The 20,334-nt window shown below is 41.5% G+C and overlaps 1 protein-coding gene across 1 annotated transcript in view; it reads right to left on the bottom strand.

Annotated features, from left to right (window-relative positions):
• The window catches only part of birc6 (baculoviral IAP repeat containing 6), a 110,636-nt gene that overhangs the window by 57,829 nt on the left and 32,473 nt on the right, over window positions 1-20,334 (bottom strand). The window contains 41 exon segments of the mRNA XM_058750046.1: window positions 888-996; window positions 1,186-1,442; window positions 1,548-1,827; window positions 2,014-2,214; window positions 2,319-2,513; window positions 2,595-2,691; window positions 2,864-3,039; window positions 3,843-4,408; window positions 4,507-4,634; window positions 4,728-4,858; window positions 5,080-5,190; window positions 5,889-6,015; window positions 6,148-6,305; window positions 6,701-6,817; window positions 6,925-7,084; window positions 7,669-7,802; window positions 8,207-8,377; window positions 8,466-8,649; window positions 9,181-9,396; window positions 9,517-9,648; window positions 9,753-9,883; window positions 10,108-10,245; window positions 10,329-10,465; window positions 10,566-10,785; window positions 10,905-11,251; window positions 11,390-11,598; window positions 11,729-11,943; window positions 14,827-14,926; window positions 15,200-15,502; window positions 15,584-15,771; window positions 16,099-16,245; window positions 16,342-16,475; window positions 16,574-16,721; window positions 17,469-17,566; window positions 17,715-17,846; window positions 17,935-18,096; window positions 18,707-18,840; window positions 19,122-19,288; window positions 19,446-19,577; window positions 19,682-19,813; window positions 19,937-20,097. Coding sequence (XP_058606029.1) covers window positions 888-996; window positions 1,186-1,442; window positions 1,548-1,827; window positions 2,014-2,214; window positions 2,319-2,513; window positions 2,595-2,691; window positions 2,864-3,039; window positions 3,843-4,408; window positions 4,507-4,634; window positions 4,728-4,858; window positions 5,080-5,190; window positions 5,889-6,015; window positions 6,148-6,305; window positions 6,701-6,817; window positions 6,925-7,084; window positions 7,669-7,802; window positions 8,207-8,377; window positions 8,466-8,649; window positions 9,181-9,396; window positions 9,517-9,648; window positions 9,753-9,883; window positions 10,108-10,245; window positions 10,329-10,465; window positions 10,566-10,785; window positions 10,905-11,251; window positions 11,390-11,598; window positions 11,729-11,943; window positions 14,827-14,926; window positions 15,200-15,502; window positions 15,584-15,771; window positions 16,099-16,245; window positions 16,342-16,475; window positions 16,574-16,721; window positions 17,469-17,566; window positions 17,715-17,846; window positions 17,935-18,096; window positions 18,707-18,840; window positions 19,122-19,288; window positions 19,446-19,577; window positions 19,682-19,813; window positions 19,937-20,097 — 7,185 coding nt within the window.

The following is a 20,334-nucleotide window of genomic DNA, read 5'->3' as shown; positions in this document are numbered from 1 at the left end:
AAAGTTGTCCGGCATAATAAGAACAATTTATGTACCAAGTTTGGTGTCTGTAGCTAAAACTAACCCCTCCCACTTTTGTGAAAACTACACATTTCCTGGTGCCAGTTGGTGGCGCTATAACTTTTACTCATAATAGTCACATCTATTCGATCGGCATCGTACAACGAACAAACCCCTGAAGTTTGATCAACATCAGACAATTTATGTGGCTGTTATTAGACTTTTTGTCTCTCATTTCTCGCCATAATTTCATCGCCTCGCCACGGGCAAACCGTTTGAGATATCAAAAATCCCTCCGCAATTTAGCATCCCCAATGTCTTGAGATCATGTTCACCGAGTGTGGTGGCAATCGGATGATAGTCCTCAGAGGAGTATATCAAATTCCAGAACATACGCTTTTTAAAGAACCCTGAATAGCTGACTTCCTGTTGGGCGGAGCCTATGACATGCAGTGCGAAAGTTGTTCGGCTCAATGAGATCTATATATGTACCGAGTTTCATATGAGTACGTGCAAGTATGTGTGAGCTACACATCAAGTTTTCAGACCGCGTTGTAGGCGTCGCCGTAGAGCCCCCGTGCCACGCCCGGGTCCCAGCCTTGGCGGCGTCCTAATGACCGCAGATTCCAACGTGTGTGCAAATTTTCAAGAGTTTTTGAGCATGTTTAAAAAAAAAAATAAATAATAATCCTTAGTAAAACAAGAGGGCCTGCGCCATTCTGGCTTGGGCCCTAATGAATACTCAGCTTTATGACCCACAGGTATATAGAATCAACATATATAAAACCGACTCTGCAAAGAATCTCCAATTAAACTATGAACACTTCAAACAAGCTCGATTAGGAAGCTTTATGATTGAATTTTCCCATATGATGTAAAGAACAAACCTGTCTTTGGTACCGGGGTCCTGAGTGGTGCCCAGCTGGTAGAGAATATCTATAGTTGAGTCTGATGACAGGCCATTTAACCTCCCAAAGAGCAGCGGACTGTTCAGATCTACAACAAAAAAACAAAACCACCAATCAGATAAAAAGGAGAACCCAACAAAATCATGATGTCAGATCATTAAAGGGATGAACAAACTCAAACTCTCTGAATTTACACATCACACAAATCAGTCTGATATTGCTTGACATTCGAGTATAGCAGTTAAGCATTAATGTGAAGCAATCATTATAGTCTTACTGGCCAAATCAGTGCCAGAAGCAGCACAGTTACGCAGCAAGATGTCAATGAGTTTGAGGCCTATGCGTGTGGACTGCAGGCCGATTTTCACCAGCACCGCCTCAATGTTGGGCGAGTGCATCCCGCAGTATGGGGACATGAGGAGAGCAGCGCAGGTCTGCAGGAGGTTTGCCGTGGGAGCAGCAGCACTGGCCATCATGGCCTCCAGATCAGAAACGTGAGTCAAGCAATGATGCAGCAACCGTAACCAGCCAATACTGAGAAATAAAGAAAGGAAAATGAGATATTATAACATACATAGGCCTGAAACAGGAAATAAAACTACTACGATTATTTTAGATGTTACAAATGATTTCCATTACCTGGTTTTAGAGACTTGGTCCTCAGAGGGCAGGAAAGGATTGTTTACAGTGGCAGAGGAAGTGTTTCCAAAAGCAGTTAGGCCCAATAGCTTAATCTGGGAGAGGCCCAGTGTGCTGGCGTCCCGCGGCCGGTGCAACCTCAAACACACGGCAGACGCCACCTCTGCCTTTACCAACTGGAATTTAATGTACGTGAGACCGCTAGTGATGACTGGGGTCGACAGGGGAAGCATGTTTACACCATCTGCGCTGATCTCCACAGACACTGACGATGGACATGCTGGGAAAGAAAGAGAAGAATAATAGTTGAACTTTTTAAAAGACTTCAGGATAGTCCTTACTAGTATAAAAAGCTTCATATATGGATAGTCCTTACTAGTATAAAAAGCTTCATATATGGGCTAAATATTACATACTGCGGTGTCAAGTGGGGACCAATAATATTGCATTGCGTGTGCACACTCACTAGCAAGGGAAGCCAGGTGAGGCTGTATGTGAATCTCCTTGAGCAGAACGGCAGCGGGCAGGTGGATTGTGAGATCGCACCAGGCCTCTTCAGGAAGGAATATGTAGGACCAAGCGGCAGAACGGGCCCGTCGATGTGGGGGTGTGGCCTGCAGCAGCACTTCCGCTGGCTGTGCTGTGGGACTGCTAGAGGTGATGGTGCCTGCAAGGGAACAGCATAAACTATGAATATAAATACATTTTAATACTTAAACAGACATTTATATAAAAAGACAGGGCTTATGATTCAAAGCACGCTTGCTGTACCAAGAGGGGCGAAGTTGTGCAATCCTTCTGCGTTGTCTGGTTCTGAGGTAAGCACTCGTGCTTTCAAGCTGCCATCTGCTGCTTTACCAGGCCCAGAGTCCAGAAACTTCATGATGGTGGACACCATGCTGCGTGCAGTGTTCACGATGGCTCGTGTGCTGGTGACCATGTTGTTACAGATGAGCTGCACGCCACCTAAAAGCACACACACAGTCAGAACATACAGACAGCTCAAACAGAGTTTAATCTCGTTAGAAAGTGTTACTGTTGGCATACCCATGTCATGGAAGGCTTTCAAAGCCTCGCTGGTGTCAAGCACTCTCAAAATAAACCACAGTAAAGGCTCAGAGAGCTGACATGTTGATAGAGATCCCTGTAAAAAATAAATAAAAGCACTTAACACTGACAAGATGCAATGATATCTTTATATACTGTATATCTGTCCTCAGAATGTGAAAATTATTTGATGTGTTTTTTTCCCCAGTCCACTAGAATAGACCATTGACTGTTCTGTGGTCTCTCAGTTTCTCTGTGACGGGTCTTACCTGTCGGCCCATATACCCACAAGCCATGTAGGTGAGAATGGGCTGCAGCATGACCTGGACGGATGTGGCTCTTTTACTCAAAGTGGTCAGGATGGTGAAGAGGCCATCGCCCACCGAGATGGCATCCAACCCACCATGAAAGTTCTCATGTTTGGTTAGGTGGAGCCCACTAGCACCTAGAAAGACAGAAAAAAATGCATTAAAATTTGTTGGCACTGATAGAATTGTGGGCAGTGTGGTGTCCCGAGTTCGAATCCCGGCTTGAGGACCTTTCCCGAACCTGCCCCCCTCTCTCTCCCACTTTGCTTCCCATCAGCTCTACACTTTCCTAACATAATATAGGCAAAAAACCCCCCAAAATAAATCTAAAAATATATACACATATTCTATTAAAGATTTTTAAAATGTTTTTGAAATAAGTCTCTTATTCTCACCAAAGCTGTATTTAATTGATAAAAAGCATTAGTATTGTGAAATATTATTAAAATCCTTTGTGAAATTATAAACGTCTCTATGATCACCTTAGATCAGATTAAATGAGTCCTTGCTGAACAAAATTAAATTTCTTAAACCTCCCCCCCCCAAAAAACACTTAAACAGTAATATAATGTATATGAAATATATAATATAATTATTGCTGGGCAATGATTAATCATGATTAATTGCATCCAAAATAAAAGTTTTGGTGTACATAATATGCGTGTACACTGTGTGTGTATATATATAAATAAATAAATACACATACATGCACGTATATATTTAAGAAAAATATTAAATATATAATATAAATATATACATGCAAATATTTTGAAAATATATACTGTGTGTCTTTATATATACACAACAAATATACACAGTACACACACATATTATATAAACAAAAACTTTTATTTTGGATGCGATTAATCATTGCCCAGCACTAAATGTTATAATATAACATTTTACTTATATTTTATTAATTTAAAATACATTTCCGTACCAATTATCATGGCCATGGCGCTGCTGTTGCACTGCCCTAGTGCCGACAAGATCTGACTCATAATCTGCTGATTGGCCAAAACCAGGTCGGCCACACCTGCAGCTGGTCCCTGGTGCTGTGCTGTGCCCGACGCCCCACACTCTTTGCTTCCACACACTTTTTCTTCATCCGACACACTGTCAGTGGCTCCACCAGCTGGAGGCAGCCTCCCACTGAACTCCCGATCTCCTGACAGCGGCAGCATCACCAAAGCATTGACCAGCTTCAGGAGGTCAAACATCAGTTGGTCTCGTGTGGTCTCACCACACACAGCCTTAGCATCACCTGGGCGGATGATATTGGCGAACAGGCCCCCGAAACAGGCACGAGCACCCACAGAACTGTCAGAACCGCTGCGTGAGACCACCTTATCTGAACAAGTGATGTAGTGGTGAACCAGAAAAGTGATAGATTCGATGACAGCCAAGATGGTGGTCACAGAAACCACCTCAAAGTTCTGCTCCAGGGTGAACTCCAAAAGCTTCACCTGTGCATCTAATGGACCCTGACCAGACTGGAATGGACCCCTAGAAGCAGATGAAAAAACAAAGAAAATGATTTCAAACAAGCACTAATGTTTAACAAGCACCAGTTTAATTACATAAATGTTGAATTAACCATCTACCTCTCCGTAGACAGGATGTGCAACAGTTTAAGCAGAAATTCGCTGAACATCTGTGGACATGTGGAGGAGAGGTGCACCTGCAACCTGGTTAAAAATTCCTGCAAGGCTTGTGTTGCAGTGGGGCCGACCTGGAAAAAGAGATGGAGAGGAGTACATGAGACATTTTCCAAATAAATCATCAAGAATCCAGTCATGCGTGCACTCTTCATTAAGCTGAATACCTGTGAACTGTGCTGGCTGGTGCCGTGAGGGTTTCCTCCAGACAGGAAGCGCACAAGCACGTGCACAAGTGTGGGGTCAGACACCATCTGCTGGGCTGTGCTCTCCTGCACACCCATTCCACTGCTGGAGGCTGCAGATGCAATATACACATTATCAGTGGAGTTAATCCGAAAGTGTGTCACCAGACTGTTTGCTTTTATAATAAGGTTGTGGAGGGGCAACACAACACAGATCTGCTGAGCTGGCGGGATTCCCGAAGAGAAAACCCACATATATAGAAATGCAGGTCTCCCCGTGGGAACACCAACACATCTCAGGAACAAAGCCAGGCTTGGCCATTTAGATACTCACCACTAGCAGGCATATTGGTCATGAGGGTGAGACTGTGCAGGACAAGACACCATGTTCTCAGAGAAGTGTTGGGGTACCAGGCCAGCACTGACAGGAAACTGCTGATGGAGGCTGAGAGAGACAAGAATTATAGGCATAACAAAATTCACACTGAACTTAATGAGTGATCTCCTGTTTCTTTTGCTCATTTTTAGCAGTGCACTCCCTCATTGTTTTCTTTTTTTCTCTTATGCATTTATGTCTTTAAAGTTAATCTTTTTTTAAATATTTATCTTTTTTATTGCATAATTCATTGCATTTTTTTTGCACTGTTTTCCTTGTACGTAGCTAATCAAAATATGAGATGCTACAAATACTGCTCACTTCAGTAAACATGTTTTCATGTACAAATTTTCATCAATCAGAATAAATCTAATCTAAGTCTGTTTATGTGAACCCTAAACGCTGCAGTATGATTAACATAGTCGTTTATATGTGCATTATGTGTGTTTCAAACCAAACTTAAGTTTTGGTAATAAACATAAGCATGCTCAAACATTTTAAGGTATAACATTTGCAAGGGGTCACTTTTCAGTTTCCAAACAGATCATTTGGGTGTAGGTAAACATAGCTAGTGAGACTAACACTTTTTAAAGTTTGAAATAATGATTTCAGCAGGTTAATAGCTGTATCCTTATTTGTAGTAACACATAAAACCAACTGTTCAATTTAAGATCCTGTAGAAACTTTGCCATCAGCCGTCCAAGCTCCTCAAAAAATAAGACAATATCCTCAGATCAAAGTGCTCTATCATGTGGTGAATGTCACACCTTGGTTAAGGGGGATTGTGGGCACTCTGCTGGCATTAAAGAGGAAGATGTCTGAGCCGCTCTCCTCTGAACCTCCGGAGCAGGAACTCAAACTCATTGTCAACCACAGCTGCAGCAAAGACTCCAACTAGACAGACAAAGAGTTAAAGACGGTGTGATTGTGTAACTTCTAATAACTTTTTGTAAAAAATAATTCCAGAAATTAGATTTTAGGGCAAACTCAGTAACTGCAAGTGACAAAACCAGACTTTGCCCGTACCTGAACATGATGCACTTGCAATAAAGAGAAGAGTTTGTTGAAGCAGGTGCTTAACATGGGGATGGAAGAGGGTTGTACCATCAGACTGCTGCTGGGGGGAGAGCTGTGGAACCCCCCACGCAAAAGAGAGTCGTCTGTCCCATTTGCAGACTGGGCCACTGAAACAGAAGTGGAAAAAAAGATGAGGAGAAAGGACGATACTAGTCAAATCATTTCAGAAAAAAAGAAAAACACAGGGTTCCCACACCTGTACACCAGTAATATTTACTTTACCAATTATTTGTAATTACCAGAGAAAATTTGATTTAAAAAAAAAAAGAAAAATTGTAAAGCTCATAATGATCAATTTCTGCAAAAAGAAATGTTTTCGAACCGAGTCTGAAATTGAAAAATGTATGCTCATTATACACTATTTAATATTTTATTAATAAATTGCTAACTTTTACAATGCTGGAAATAATACATAAATAATAAACAATAAATACAATTTCCTTGATATTGCCAGATTTTCCTTTACCGTAGGAACCCTGTACACATGCTTTTGTGTGTGTACCAGATGGAGATGTGGACGTTAGCGCCTGCAATATTGCATCTGCCTCCAGTGTTGCCATCATCTTCAGCATGAGTTCTGCCTGCTGTTCTAATCCCACCTCTAGTCGAGCATCCAGTGCTGAGATAAAAATTTTGGTACTTCAGCACTCACATTTTATTATTATACTTTTATTTCATATTATATTTTATATATTTTTTATTTTATTGATTTATTTTACTTCTCACCCTGAGACACAGACACTGAGAGGTTCTGAGATCCAGGCTTCTCTGTCGCGGCAGCCGCAGGGGGTTTGGACACGGGTATGCCCACACCCCCTGTGTAGGGGTTATAACTGTAAGAGCCGTAGTCAGCACCCCAGTAATCGTACCAGGTACTGCTGATCGGCTGCAAGGGAGAACATAAAGAAAAAAGAAGAAAAAAAACCCAACAAAAACAATCTCAGATACTCATCTCTGAGAAAAACTGAAAAATACTTTACTGGAAAAGAGGTTAAAACATTGGCTTTATGTACCGGTAAATCATACAATCAAACTTTAACTACTAATCTTTGATTACATAATACATGCAGTATAGGGGTGAAACAGTTAATTGTACGGTTCACTTCCCACGGTTCTTTATACGTGTTTATACCATTTAACAACGAGAATAAATGTTGTGTGTGAATTATGTGTTTGCTTTCAATAGTAATTATGGTTATTTTCTATGCTGCTAAATCACTGTACACGAAGACATTTCACAATGTAAATGTCTGCAAACAATGTGCTGTATTTTCTAGGAATTGTGGTAATAAGGTCTTTTTGATTGGATGGATATGAGAAAGTCAAGAGGTTAATATGGGTTAACACAGCCCATACTCTAGCAATGTGCTAAAATAAAACAATTACCACAGAACGGTGAGAAATTTTAACCATTACACCCCAAATGCTGAAAGACAAAAAAGGGAAAGATAAAGAGAATGAGGTCCATACCTTAAAAACCTTGGCGGCGAGTGGATCTTTTTCCAAATCAATATCTAAAGGATCAATATCAACATCCATCAAGTCTTGTAGCAAGTCAAAGTCAATGTCTTTATCTTTTTCCAAAGATGACAGTGGAGGAGCACCTTTGGGCAACGAAAAGACGTTTAATATTGCAAGAGCAGCGTACCAAGAGAAGCAACTACACAGACAGCCTTCTTTAGGACGTCAGGACGTCCGGCCGTCAAACTCCTCTTAGAAAGACAGGGTGCCAGAACAGTGGATCGTTGACCCATTTTGAATGAGATTAAACCAATGATAAAATGACCAGCAGCTACAGGTTTTGCATGCATATAGAATCAAAATCATCTGCACTGTTCCAACCTCCTGTCCACTGCATTATACCTCTATTACATTTTACAAAAAAATACACATGCAGCTCATCTAAGAGAGAAGAAACAAAAGAAAGGTGAGGGTCCGTGTGAGGTGACGTGCTATTCGGGCGGGGTTACCAACGCACTTTGGAACACAGAGGATGTCCCGGATGTACCTGCGATGATATCGGGTCCCAGAGGCTCATCGATGGTCTCCACCAGTGGGATGGGGGTCGGCTGAGGGAGCGAGTCATCGGAATCCACCACTACAGAGGAAGAGGCGGCCCCGGCCTCATCAGCCCCCGCCCCCTCCATCCCATCCACACACACTGGAGACAACAGCTCTCCTGCAAACAGATTACAACATCTAAATATAAAATATGAATGACAGTCCGTGGACCGCTGAGAACATCTTTTCAAACCTAAAACACACACCTGCAAGGATGTCCTGCAGCATGCAGGTGAGCGAGTACTGGGCCCAGGCTCCACCCCATGAGATGTCGCCGCGGTTAAAGTCCGTTCCCACCAGTAACAGCAGTAACCTCTCCAGCTGCTGTTCTGAAACCACCTCACACAGGTGGATTGTGGGTCTTGTTGCATTTGCTATTCTGGCCAATACCTGAGCAGGTGAATGAGATTTCAAACATTTAAGATAGAAATGGTCTATAACAAACATTATCATCCAAAAGTTTGAAATCAGGAAGATTTAAAAAAAAAAATTATCATCATCATGTTTCTATTTTATATTTCCACGAGCATATCAAGCAGCACAACAGTTTTTAACATTGATAATAATAAGAAATGTATCTTGAGCACAAAATCAGCATATTAGAATGATTTCTAAAGTACCATGTAACAATGAAGACTGGAGTAATGGCTGTTGCCATCACAGAAATAAATTAATTTTAACACATTAACACATTAAAAAGAAAACAGCTCATTTAAATTGTAATATTTCACAATATTGCTCTTTTACTGTATTTTTGATCAAATAAATGCATTCATGGGTAAGCACAGGAGACAACTTTGAAAAAATAATTTAAAAGCGTATTAGACCCCAAAACTTCTGAATGGTACTGTATCAAAATTCAATAGCTTTCAAAACAAGCACTTTTTTTTTTCTTTCTGTATGTGAAAAAGTATGTTGCACCTTGCAGACGAACAGCAGCAGGTCTGCGTGACAGGTAAAGTCCATGGAGAGCAGGAAGAGAGCGAGCTTCTGGACGACGCAGATGCAGCGCTCGTGAGACAGCGTGAAGGGCAGGAGCTCCACCTCAGGGGTCTCTTTTGCCACAGATGCCTCCGAGTCCAAGGTGGAGCGTGGCCATTCGGCTGTCCGCCTCAAACGGATCAGATCTTTAAAGTGCTGGGGAAAGAAAAAAAAAACAGTGTAAATATTACAATCTGTTCAAAAGCTACTTTCACCGAATGTTGTTCAACACTCAACCCTAAGGGACAAGGAGTTAACAAAAGTTTAGATTCTCACCTTGGACGTGGCTTGTTTGAGTTTGGCCTGTTCCACCAGCAGCTTGTAGGAGGAGCCTTTGTTGCTCTGAATTTTCTCTTTCTCGATTTGCTCTACTAAAGCCTTCTGTTTGGCTTTCAATAAATTCAACTGCTGCAGTGAAAGGAGAATTGATCAAAATACACACTATAAGTAATAAGGAAAAGATTTCAAGTGCAGATATATAAGCACAGGATGTTTGTGCGAGACACATGTACCTGTTTATGATGGACTAGCTGTTTGCGGATCTTGCGTGAATATAGACGATCTAAACTGCTGTTGTTGCCTTTGGCGGACCTGCTTGAGTTCTGAGACTGCAGGCTGTTGTTTATGAAACTCCACTGGTTCCCTGGTATGATTGAAAAGAGGATGCACATTACAGTTAAAAAATTTGGGGTCAGTTTTTTTTTCTTTTTTTGAAAGAACTTAATATTTTTATTCAGCTAAAATAGTCTTGGTGAGCATAACAGACTTTAGAAACACTGAAGAAACATTAGATCATAAGAAACATTTTGAAAATATTACCAACTACAAAAACAGTGGATTATACATGACGAAGCTTAAGAATTTCACCTGTAAAGGATCTTTCTCTGTCTTTAGCCCCTAGAGGTTTCTTAGCTGCAGTGGCTTCATCTTCCACACTGGCCACATAGTCGAGCAGTCGAGAGACCAGCATGACCACCCAGCTGATCATGGGGATATCCAACACACCTGTAAACACACACAAAACTGTAACATAACCATAAACACATATTAACGTGTATTACATAAAAATCTCATTCTCAAACACGCACCTTCTGTCCTGCGGTGCTGTGCTGCACTAGTCTGTTGCAGAGGAGATAACAGTGTGTCCAGAAGGTTCAACAAACCCTCCAGAACCCCACTGTTACTCAAAGATCTTTGGCCAATACAGGACAGCAACATAAACACCCTGAGGAAATGAAAAGACAGACATAAGGAGGTCTGAGTATCCTTAGGAATAGTTCTGATAATGTTTTACAACTTCTGCAAGAGTGTGTTGTTTGTGTTACCTGTCCTGAGGGAAGATGAGAAGCTGCTCGGAGTTGTAGAGCTCCTGCAGGACGTTGGACAGAAACTGGCCCCACCACCTCTCGCCTCCACACAGCTGCACCAGCAGCAGACCAGCATGCAGACGGATCTTAGGAGTTCCGCTGATGCACAGCTGCTTAAAGAGCTCCTCACACGCCTGGGCGTGAAACGTGTTCTGCAACACTGAGGGCACAGAGTGACCTGAGCGAGAGAGAGAGAGAGAGGGGGAAACATTCATTCTGTCATTTAAACTTAATTCAAATGTAATGTCATTTTTTTTTTTTAAAGTGAGGTGGTGTTGGAACAGCTACCTCCCTCACCATTACAGCAGTGGAGCAGGCTGAGCAGTGTGTCCAGTAGGTATCTGATGATAGTTCGGAGCTGCTCTGTAGAAGAGTTCTGGACCAGCTCTCTGGGGTCATAGCTCTCGGGCAGGTGTTTCCGGGTGGCTCCCAGAGACACGCGCAACCTCTGGACAGCGTGGTGAGCCAGGTTGAGCTGCAGCTGGAGCTGAATGCAGTCTTGGTAGGCAGAGAAAACACGGGAATCCTCTTCAACTGCTTTATCGGGCTTACGCAGGAAGTACTGTGCGTTATTAGCGCTGTTAAGTGGTGGCAGGTCGATGTTCTGAAGTAGCGTCTCAAGTCGATGACAGGCCAGATTATACCTATAAGAGATTAGCATATTTAATTAATGTTTCAAAAAAAAAAATCTTGCTGACCTCAAAATTTTGAATGGTAGTAAATGCTAGTGGCAGCTCGTTTAAAATATTGAACGCCAATAGCAGCTTTTCAGCCTCACTGACCTGCACTGAATGTCTTCCTGCAGGGCCACCATCATTGACAAATGTTGATCCAGATCTGGCTGACTGGCAGCTTCGCTCTCTCCCCTCAGAGGGTCATGCATCAGCTTCAGTTCACTTTCCCATGGCAGGATGTAGGTGTGGCCATAATAGAAACCCAATGGGATTTTAGCCCGGGCATTAGTGCTGCCGTATCGACCAATCACAGTGATCTGGGGGAGGGGCACAGAGTGAGTGACAGTGATGTCTCTATATAAAAATGATATTCCCTGCCCTAAAGCTAAAAGAAAGCAGACTGCTATGAGCCCTGTGAACATTTGATTATGCTAAACGTATATAAACCTTCATGAATCTGCAGACAGGAGGCGGCAGCAAGTCATGTAGAATCAGCGAGTGTGTGCTGATATCTGTGGCGACCACAAGTCGCCTTCCATCCACCTCTTCTCCGAGAGTCCAAATGTCGATGGAAAGGGAGGCCAAGTCAGCGCATGTGGGAATCAGTGCATCTGTCAGCAACACCGGCCGGCCGAAATCTAGAGTTACAAACCGCCTTGCACCTACAAAGAGAAATTCAGTCTTTACGTCAAAGATGCACAATCAAAAGATGTCGGCAAACCAAAACATCTAGCAAATGCACCTCACAGAGTGAGGATTAAGAATGATGAATAAACAGATTATCAACCAGAAAGCCAGGTTTCATTAGCGGGCCTTAGCAAATTTTAACATAAGACAAAACTTGCGCTAAAACAACTAGGGGTGCAACGGATCGCAGATGTTCCGTTTTGTCTTGCTAAAGTCGAATCGGGACTCGCACACCGTTTTCTGCACTCAGCCATTGAACACACTGCAGTGCGCACATGCAGAGAGAGAGAGAGAGGCGCGATTCAGATACCACTTTTCAGACAACGCCTCAACGGATGGATACATACACACAAACAAAGTTGTTAAAATACCCGTTTTGGCAAGTATTCTGATAAACACAGTCGGTTATGTCTAAAGTTAACGTATACAGCTGAGAAAGAAACCAGATGTGTGTCAATATTAGGTCCGTGCATTTAGTCTTAAACAAACAGCAGCCTATAATAACTGCTTCTGTCTGCTAATTAAACAACACCACAGCTTTAACAAAGATTAATCTGCATTTACCTTATGCAGTAAGCATTATTGTGTTTTACACTTAATTTTTACATTTCTGCACCTGAATACTACTGTTACTGTCTTTATTTATAATTTTATGTTGTAGGCTGTTCATCTATGCTTGTAATTTGTGTAATTGTTCTTGTTTTATTACTGACTTCAGTAGTTAAGCTAGTAGTTTCTGCTGGGATATTTAAAGTAAGCTTTTATTAATGAAAAGCAAACTTTTTTTGCTGATCTGAAAAATGATCCAATCTGTGACTCAAAATCCGTAGTATGATCTGAACCGTGAGTTTTGTGATCCGTTGCACCACTAAAAACAACACAAAACCAAGGTTAGGGCTGGGCGATAAATCGATTTTATCGATTAACTCGAATGTGTAGTTTACGTCGATTTGTTTGAATGAAAATCGGTTTTCTCTTTAACATCCGCCGACGATCCCCTCTGGGCTCCCGTAGTCCCGAATGGGCTCAGCCCTCCCCCCGCGCGTTTGCCATATTAGAGTTTAGGTAGGGTTTCGTGATCCCCCCGCAATCCGCCGCATCCCAACGTGTTCGGAAAGAAAATGACTTGTACTGCGGAATGCGGATCCCTTAAAGCAGTGTTACTCATTGCGCGGCTCACGAGACTCATGTGGCTCGCCAAGCTTTAATTTGTGGCTCGCATGGCAGTAAATAATACGATGATATGAGCAATACAGAGATTTCATAAAAACATTAAAAAAACAAGCAGGGCAATAACACATAAAAAACTCTCACCGTGTCTACACCGGACGTGAGCGTCACGGTGCGATCAGGGCTTTATGATTTCCGCGATGCGGAAAACGTGGACGGATTCGCGGAATCTAGTTATAAAAACTGAATTTACTGTATAACGCGGAATGTCATTGAATTTGTCAAAGTTTTGATGAATAAATCAAAAGTAGGTCATTACACAAATAAGCTGCAAAAATACCATTTAAATATTAATCCTGCGTGTCTCGTTATGAATGAATGCACAGACGCGTAGTTTCGTTTACTACTCACATACTGAAGCGCGCAGTGTTTTCAGCATCTGCCGTCATGCCAAATGAGGTTATAAATACATGAACAACAGTCAGTGTCTGCTCTATTACAAATATTTTTTATTTTTTTAAATACCCAAAACAGCAGGATTACAAAATGGAAATATAGACTAGAAAGATATTTAAACTTGCTCTGCCCTTACGTCCATGACATTGACTCACTGCGGAGAATAAATACAAGATGGGAGGAAAATGTATATTTCTTTCCCTCGCAGTTTTATCATTGGGTGATCATCATACTGTATATAAAATTGCGGGATTCAGGGAGCCTCTATTATGCATTGCAACTGCTTTTGAATGCACGATCGCTTTTTAGTTTCACTTTCGAGATTGCACATCCGTGTTTATACTATGGAGCGGCAGTATTTACCACACATTTTACAAGATTAGATGTTTGTCAGTTTTGCTCATGATCTGCAAATCTTGTTGTTTCTGATTGCACTTTAACCCCAAGAGGGAAATCCATATCAAATCCCAGAAGGGAAAATCAAAACAAAATAAAAGTTAAACTTTGTCATCTGCAGGTTGATTTAAATCGTAAATCGGATTTTTTGTGAAAAATTCTTTTTTTTAGGCCATATCGCCAAGCCCTAACCAAGGTATTTATAATTTACTTTCTTGAATATCCTGGATATATGAGAAAGCCAAGTGTGATTTTTAGAAATGTGATTTCTAAACTTGGAAAAGTTGTGTGAATAAACAAAACTGTAAATCATCATTATTAATTATTCAACTGTAAATCATCATTATTTTGCCTTTATTACGATAGGACAGTACGTAGACAGGAAGTGAAGTGGGACAGAAAAAGGGTGTGGAATCAGGAAAGGTCTGCGAGTTGGGACGCCTGAAGCGCAATGGAGATATGTTGGCATGTTGCCCACAAGGCTATTTGTGCCACTTCTTGGGTATTCCTACAATAAATATACATTTTTCCAGTCATGCTCTAAAATATTTTATGGGATAGAAATTGTAAACCCTTAAAAAAAAAAAAAAACTGAACAAATCGTCAGGCTTCTAAATACTGCTGAAGACAATTGAGGTCCTTAGAGTCAATTTGGTTGAGAACCAATAGTGATTTCAGTTCATATTTAGATTTTTTATGTTTTTAGAATTTTAATTAAACTAGGTTTTTATAGTATAACAAAATGATTTTAAAGTCATTCCTCCAACCCCCTTGGAAGTTTGCTGGGGCTCTTGCTGGAGAACCACTGCTCTAGTGTGAGGGCTAATGTGAAATACCTGAATGCATTCGTTCAATTATTATGGACTGATGTGGTGGAGGCTGTAGAAAGTGAGAGGCTTGTGAGATTGCCAATGCCAGGCCACTTCCTATGGGGTTCTGCAATGACAACACACACATATATTAGCTGAATGCAACCCACAAGTACAACTAGAGAAGGCAAATAAACAATGCAAGGCCCTTTACAGGAAAATAACATATCTTATGCTACCTTACCTATTAGCCTCAGCTATTATGCACAAATTTGCCACAAAATCTATTTTGGAGTATATTTGATGACAGAAAATTAAACACTGCTAAATAATAATCATTTATGTAATATATAACAGTATGAATATATAAGCATAAGGAGGTTAGGTTTTCAGAACTTACTGGTTTGGTTTTCTGTGTGTTTTTATTCTGTGCTGAAAGGTTCACAGGTGGAGGATCAATGACGGATCCCGGGAAGAGCTGAGCCAGTTCCACACTAATAGCTGCGGACACTGCCTCATTCGGTGGGGTGAGAGGAGGCGTCATGAACAGCGGTGTAGTTTTAGGAGTGGGCGGGATGACGTCAGAGGGGTGAATGAAGAAGCCTGGGGCGGAGGACGCATTGGATGGCACTGAGTTGACAACGCCTGATCCTGCAGTGGCTGCTGAGGTGGTTTGGTGAAGTTTGGCCTCCAGTTTGGCCTTCTGTTTCATAAGATAACCAATTACATAAAGTCAAAGTACTGAATTAAGACATTGAGAATGAAGAATGTAATCATGTCTGACCTGCTGCTGGAGTTTTAGAAGCTGTTGCTGCTTCTCCTGAAGAACTTGGAGCTGCTGTTCGGCCGACACCATTGCATGAGACAGGGACTGCAGGGCCACCTGTGCAGCTGAGCTAAGAGCCGTGGACGCCTCGCCGACGGTCCCAGCAGACAGCCCTGTCACTGTGGGCGTCACACCAAAGGTGCTCACTGTAGAGGAACGTAAAGGGAAACCGGCACAGATTTTAGCACTAAAGGTGCGGCCACCTTTACTGGTGCTCGGCGAAATTCTGCGTGCAAAATCCAGTAATTTAATTAGAAATCAGATTGGGTTTTTGCAGATTTTGCAAAAGGTCAAAAGTTACTTGCTTGGCTGCTTGGTCTGAAAGTGACATCGATGTGAGCTGTGCCTCATGCTACACTTTTACAAAACTTCATGTAGTGTGACCACACCTTCAATATGAGGTCCACGATGACACAGTTGGTGGTAAAAGAAACAAGATGCGAAAGAGAAGAAAAGGAAAGTAGGATATGTACCGGTGAACATACTTGCATCATCCCTCTCCACCCTGGTGCCATCACTGGTGGAGACGCAAGTAAAGTGCAGGGGTTCGACCTCCAGCAGGCCGGTTAGAGCAGTAAAACTGCCCTCTGCCGCCCCACTGCTGTTCACCTTTCCATTACCTGACATTAGACACAACAACCATTGCATGTTTATCTGTCCCATTTTGATATTTATTGATGAATGTAAGTGCATAAGGGAAGAATGCATTGACACACCTGAGAGAATATCGGACAAGTCGATCTCATCCGACTGGACCCCAATGCTGCTGCTGAAGGCATTCTTACAGGAAGACCCGCTCACCTCCAGGTCAAACAGAACTGGGTCAAATGGAGACCCATACAGACCATATCTGAATAGAGAGGACCATGACAAAACCATTTTATTTCTTTAAAACGATCACTTTTACATGCTCAGGAAAAACGCTTTATTCAAGTCTATAAAGCTGACCTGGTCTGCAATAGCGCCTCAAGTGGAGTCAGGCGGTCCTGCAGCTGCCGAGAGACAGCAGTGAGCAGAGAGGCGCAAGCGGTACTACAGCCGGCCAGGTCCTCATCTTTCACATAATTTAACAGGACAAAGTACCAGAAGACAGATCCTGAAAGGCAGTAACATAAGTATTTTAACATTTTAAATTAAAGTGCCCCTATTATGGATTTTTGAAAATGACCTTTCATAAAGTGTGTAACACAGCTCTAAGTGAATGAAAAAAATCTGAAAGTGCACCGTGTATGAAGTTATTGTCCCTCAAAAGAAAGAGTCGACTCTGAATCATTGAAACGAGTCGTTTTTAAAACGAATCTTAAGCTGTTTCATGTTGAGGTCAAAATGAAACATTAGCATATTGCCCGCCCACTTGTTGCCACTAGGTGCAGCTTTTGGGGCGTTAAAAATAGCCGTTTCCCCGGTAACGGCTGTACACAAAGCAGCACTGCTCACAATCACTAACACTGCTTTAAATGAAATCGACCAATCAGAAAAATCACGGCAGATTAGCGTCACAAAGGAGGGGTTTGGAAAAATGAATCGCTGAACGAATCGTTTGGGAGTCGTTGAGCAAATAAGGTAAAAATAAATGCATATTATAAGAAAATTAAAGTGTTTTTTGACCTTGCATGCATGTCAACCTGTTGTTGGGGACTCCCAAAACCAAAAAAAGAACCTTTCATAACCCATAATAGGGGCACTTTAAATAACTGCATATTTATTTCTGCAAAATTAAAAAAACCTTTGAACATCAGCATAATTTAATAAATAGATCACATTTTTGGAATGAAACAGTCTTATCACTATAACAAAATTAAAAGGCACTATACATTTGCAACTTTTACAATTAAAAAGTTACCTCCTGTGGCAGCAGCAGGCAAATAAGGCATATTATCCAGAAGAGCTTTAAACAGAGCCTGGCCAAAACCCTGCTGACCAGGGTCTCCTTTACCGGTACTGAAATGTCAGAGACATTTATCCATTAAGCTTAATGAACAAGACATCACTGTATCTGCTTATGTTAACTGGACAGTCTAGTTCATTAGTTCTGCAATTCAACAATAAGACTGATGATCAGAAAAATATAGTGCGGTGGCAAACTCACCTAATACAAAGTGCAAGAAAGCGAGAGCATTTATGAGCTATACTACGTCCAGCCTCGAAGAAACACGCCCTGATGATTTCCGTCAGCCGTCTCCTAGTTTTAGTCAAAAGCCCCTCCTTCCCTTCTCTCAAACTAAAGGACGAGGGATTATAAAATTCATTAAAAGAGGCAAAAAATAAAACCGAGAGACTAAAAATACTAGCTCACTGTGACACCTCACCTGCAGGGTCCATTGGAGTAAACCCCTGCCAGCCAGCAGAGAATGTCCAAAATGAGACTCTGACAGTGTTCTGAGCTCTGCCTGTCATCTCCACGCTTACACAAACCTCTTAGCAGCTTTTCATGGAGCTCAGGAAACTGAAGCATTGCACAGCGTTGCACTCTGGAAAATAAAAGCAGACAGACAGCACATTTAGACAATGGACTGGATACTGTGTTCTTTAAAATGTGAAACAGGGTAATTCCTTTCTTAATGTGCTAACTAATACATGCTTACACTACCATTCAAATATTTGAGTGTATAATTTAAATAATTTTTTTTTTTTTATTCAGCTATGATGTCTCAAATTGATCAAATCTGACAACAGAGATATTTGTTACAAAAAATTTATATTTCAAATGAATTCTGTTCTTTTGAACTTTCTATTCAAAGAATTCTGAAAAAATTTATCAAAGTCACCACAGAAATATTAACGGTTTTCAACATTGATAATAAGAAAAATGAGCATCAAATCAGCATATTAGAATGACTTCTGAAGAATCATGTGACATTGAAGACTGGAGTAATGACTGCTGAGAATTTTGCTTAGCCTTCATAATAATTAATTATATATTGAATTATTTTAAATTAGAAAACTGTTATTTTTAATATATAAGAATATTAGTTTTACTTTTTTTTTGATTAAACAAATGCAGCTTTGGGGAGCATGGGAGCCAGAACATTAAAAATCTTAACAACTCCAAACTGTATAGTAAATACTTGCATCTCTTACCGTTCTTTGGGTACAGATGTTTTCTTAAATCTCCTAATTGTGACAGACACTTCCTGGAGCAAGTCACAGCCCCGCAGGTTATCAGGCTTTTTAGGGGTTGACTGAGGATCTGCTTTAGACGTGGAGGCCTTTTCCTGAAAAGAAGAGAGATTTTATGAAAATTAGAGATGCCGTGTTGGTCATCATTTGGCCTTTACCTCCGTGCAAAGAGTTTTTTTCTTTCATGAAGCAATGCAGCTATACAGCCACTAGGGGGGTCTGTATAGCAGTTAGACAACTGAATCTCACCCCCAAACCAGCATTGAAAGCTATGACGTCAGTTTTGAAATGGCTTGAATGAACACAAAGGATTACACACTTCAGTTTAAAATTGCACAAAAGTCAATTACCGTTCAAGTCAGTGTTCGTACTGTACCTTGGTGGCCTGAGCCCTCTGCAGCAGGGATGAGAGCGAGTGAGATTTACTACTGTGAGGTTTAGCTGAGGGCATCCGCACCACCGGCCTCAAGCTCTCATCCAGACCCTTATCATTCACTGCCTTAATGTGCACCAAGAACGAACGATACTTTCCCCCTGCCATGCCTAGAAAGGGGAACGAAAGGAAAATTTGTGTTGCATAATCACGCCAGTTAAATGCTGCACACAGCTCTGTACTGTTATTTTTCTGTTAGTTTTCTGACACTGCCGGATGGGTGGAAGTGGTTGCTATAAATGGCTTGTGATGACTGTTCGGGCGAACCTTTGAGGAGTTTGGGACTTGTAAGGCTCAGCATCCCTGCGTGTCCAGACAGATCCAGTCCACTGGACAACCACACTGGCCCACACAAGATATCATCTTTGTGCTCCTGCAGGAACGGACACAGCCTAGAGCCTGAGACAGACAGAGATGTATTATTAAAGAATGCTGACAGACGTTATCATAACAGGTGAACGTTTTTAGGTGGTCAAGATGGCTTAATCATCTGGACTCTTTACCTGGTGACTCTTCGATGTCCATGAACTGGATGTCCTCTGAGAAATCATGCAGATGTGGTTGTCCGTTCTTCTCTCCATTTGAGTGCAAGACATGAGACAATGGAAAAACAATCTGCCTGTCCACTGCCGTCTCTGCAGCACGAAGTTTTACAAAAAAAAAAAGAAAGAAAAAAAAAAAGATTAATTTAGGAAATAAAAAAAAACAAACTAGCCCCCAGAATCTACGGTATCTTTTTCTGGTCCCGAGTGACTCACCATTCACTTTGCCCAGGCCTGGTGCTTTGTTCTTCAGCAGTGTGACCTGGATTTGTGGGATGTTAGTAATACTGCTGTTTAGCACAAACTTGAAGTCCACATGTCCAACCATGCAGGCTTTGGGTAAGACCAGCTCGAACACGTGCTCGTCCCAGCTGGAGCTAAGAGAGAGATACATTACATGCAAAAAAGGGGGGAAATGTGTAGGGAAACATTATAAAAATTTTATTTGAAAATTTGTATTTTATGTATGTGTGTGTGTGATATTGGTAGAATAACACATGGCTGCAAAGACGTCTTGTATAAAGAACTGTTGTATAAATATATGTGTGTGCCTGATTTTAACTACTAGGGCTGCCCCCTAATAGTCGGCTAATCGTTAGCAGGAAAAAAAACGA

Source organism: Onychostoma macrolepis, chromosome 17 (assembly GCF_012432095.1).
Source record: "Onychostoma macrolepis isolate SWU-2019 chromosome 17, ASM1243209v1, whole genome shotgun sequence".
NCBI classification, from domain to species: Eukaryota; Metazoa; Chordata; class Actinopteri; order Cypriniformes; family Cyprinidae; genus Onychostoma; species Onychostoma macrolepis.
Note: the sequence above shows the minus strand (reverse complement) of the source record. Positions and strands in the feature narration are given on the sequence as shown.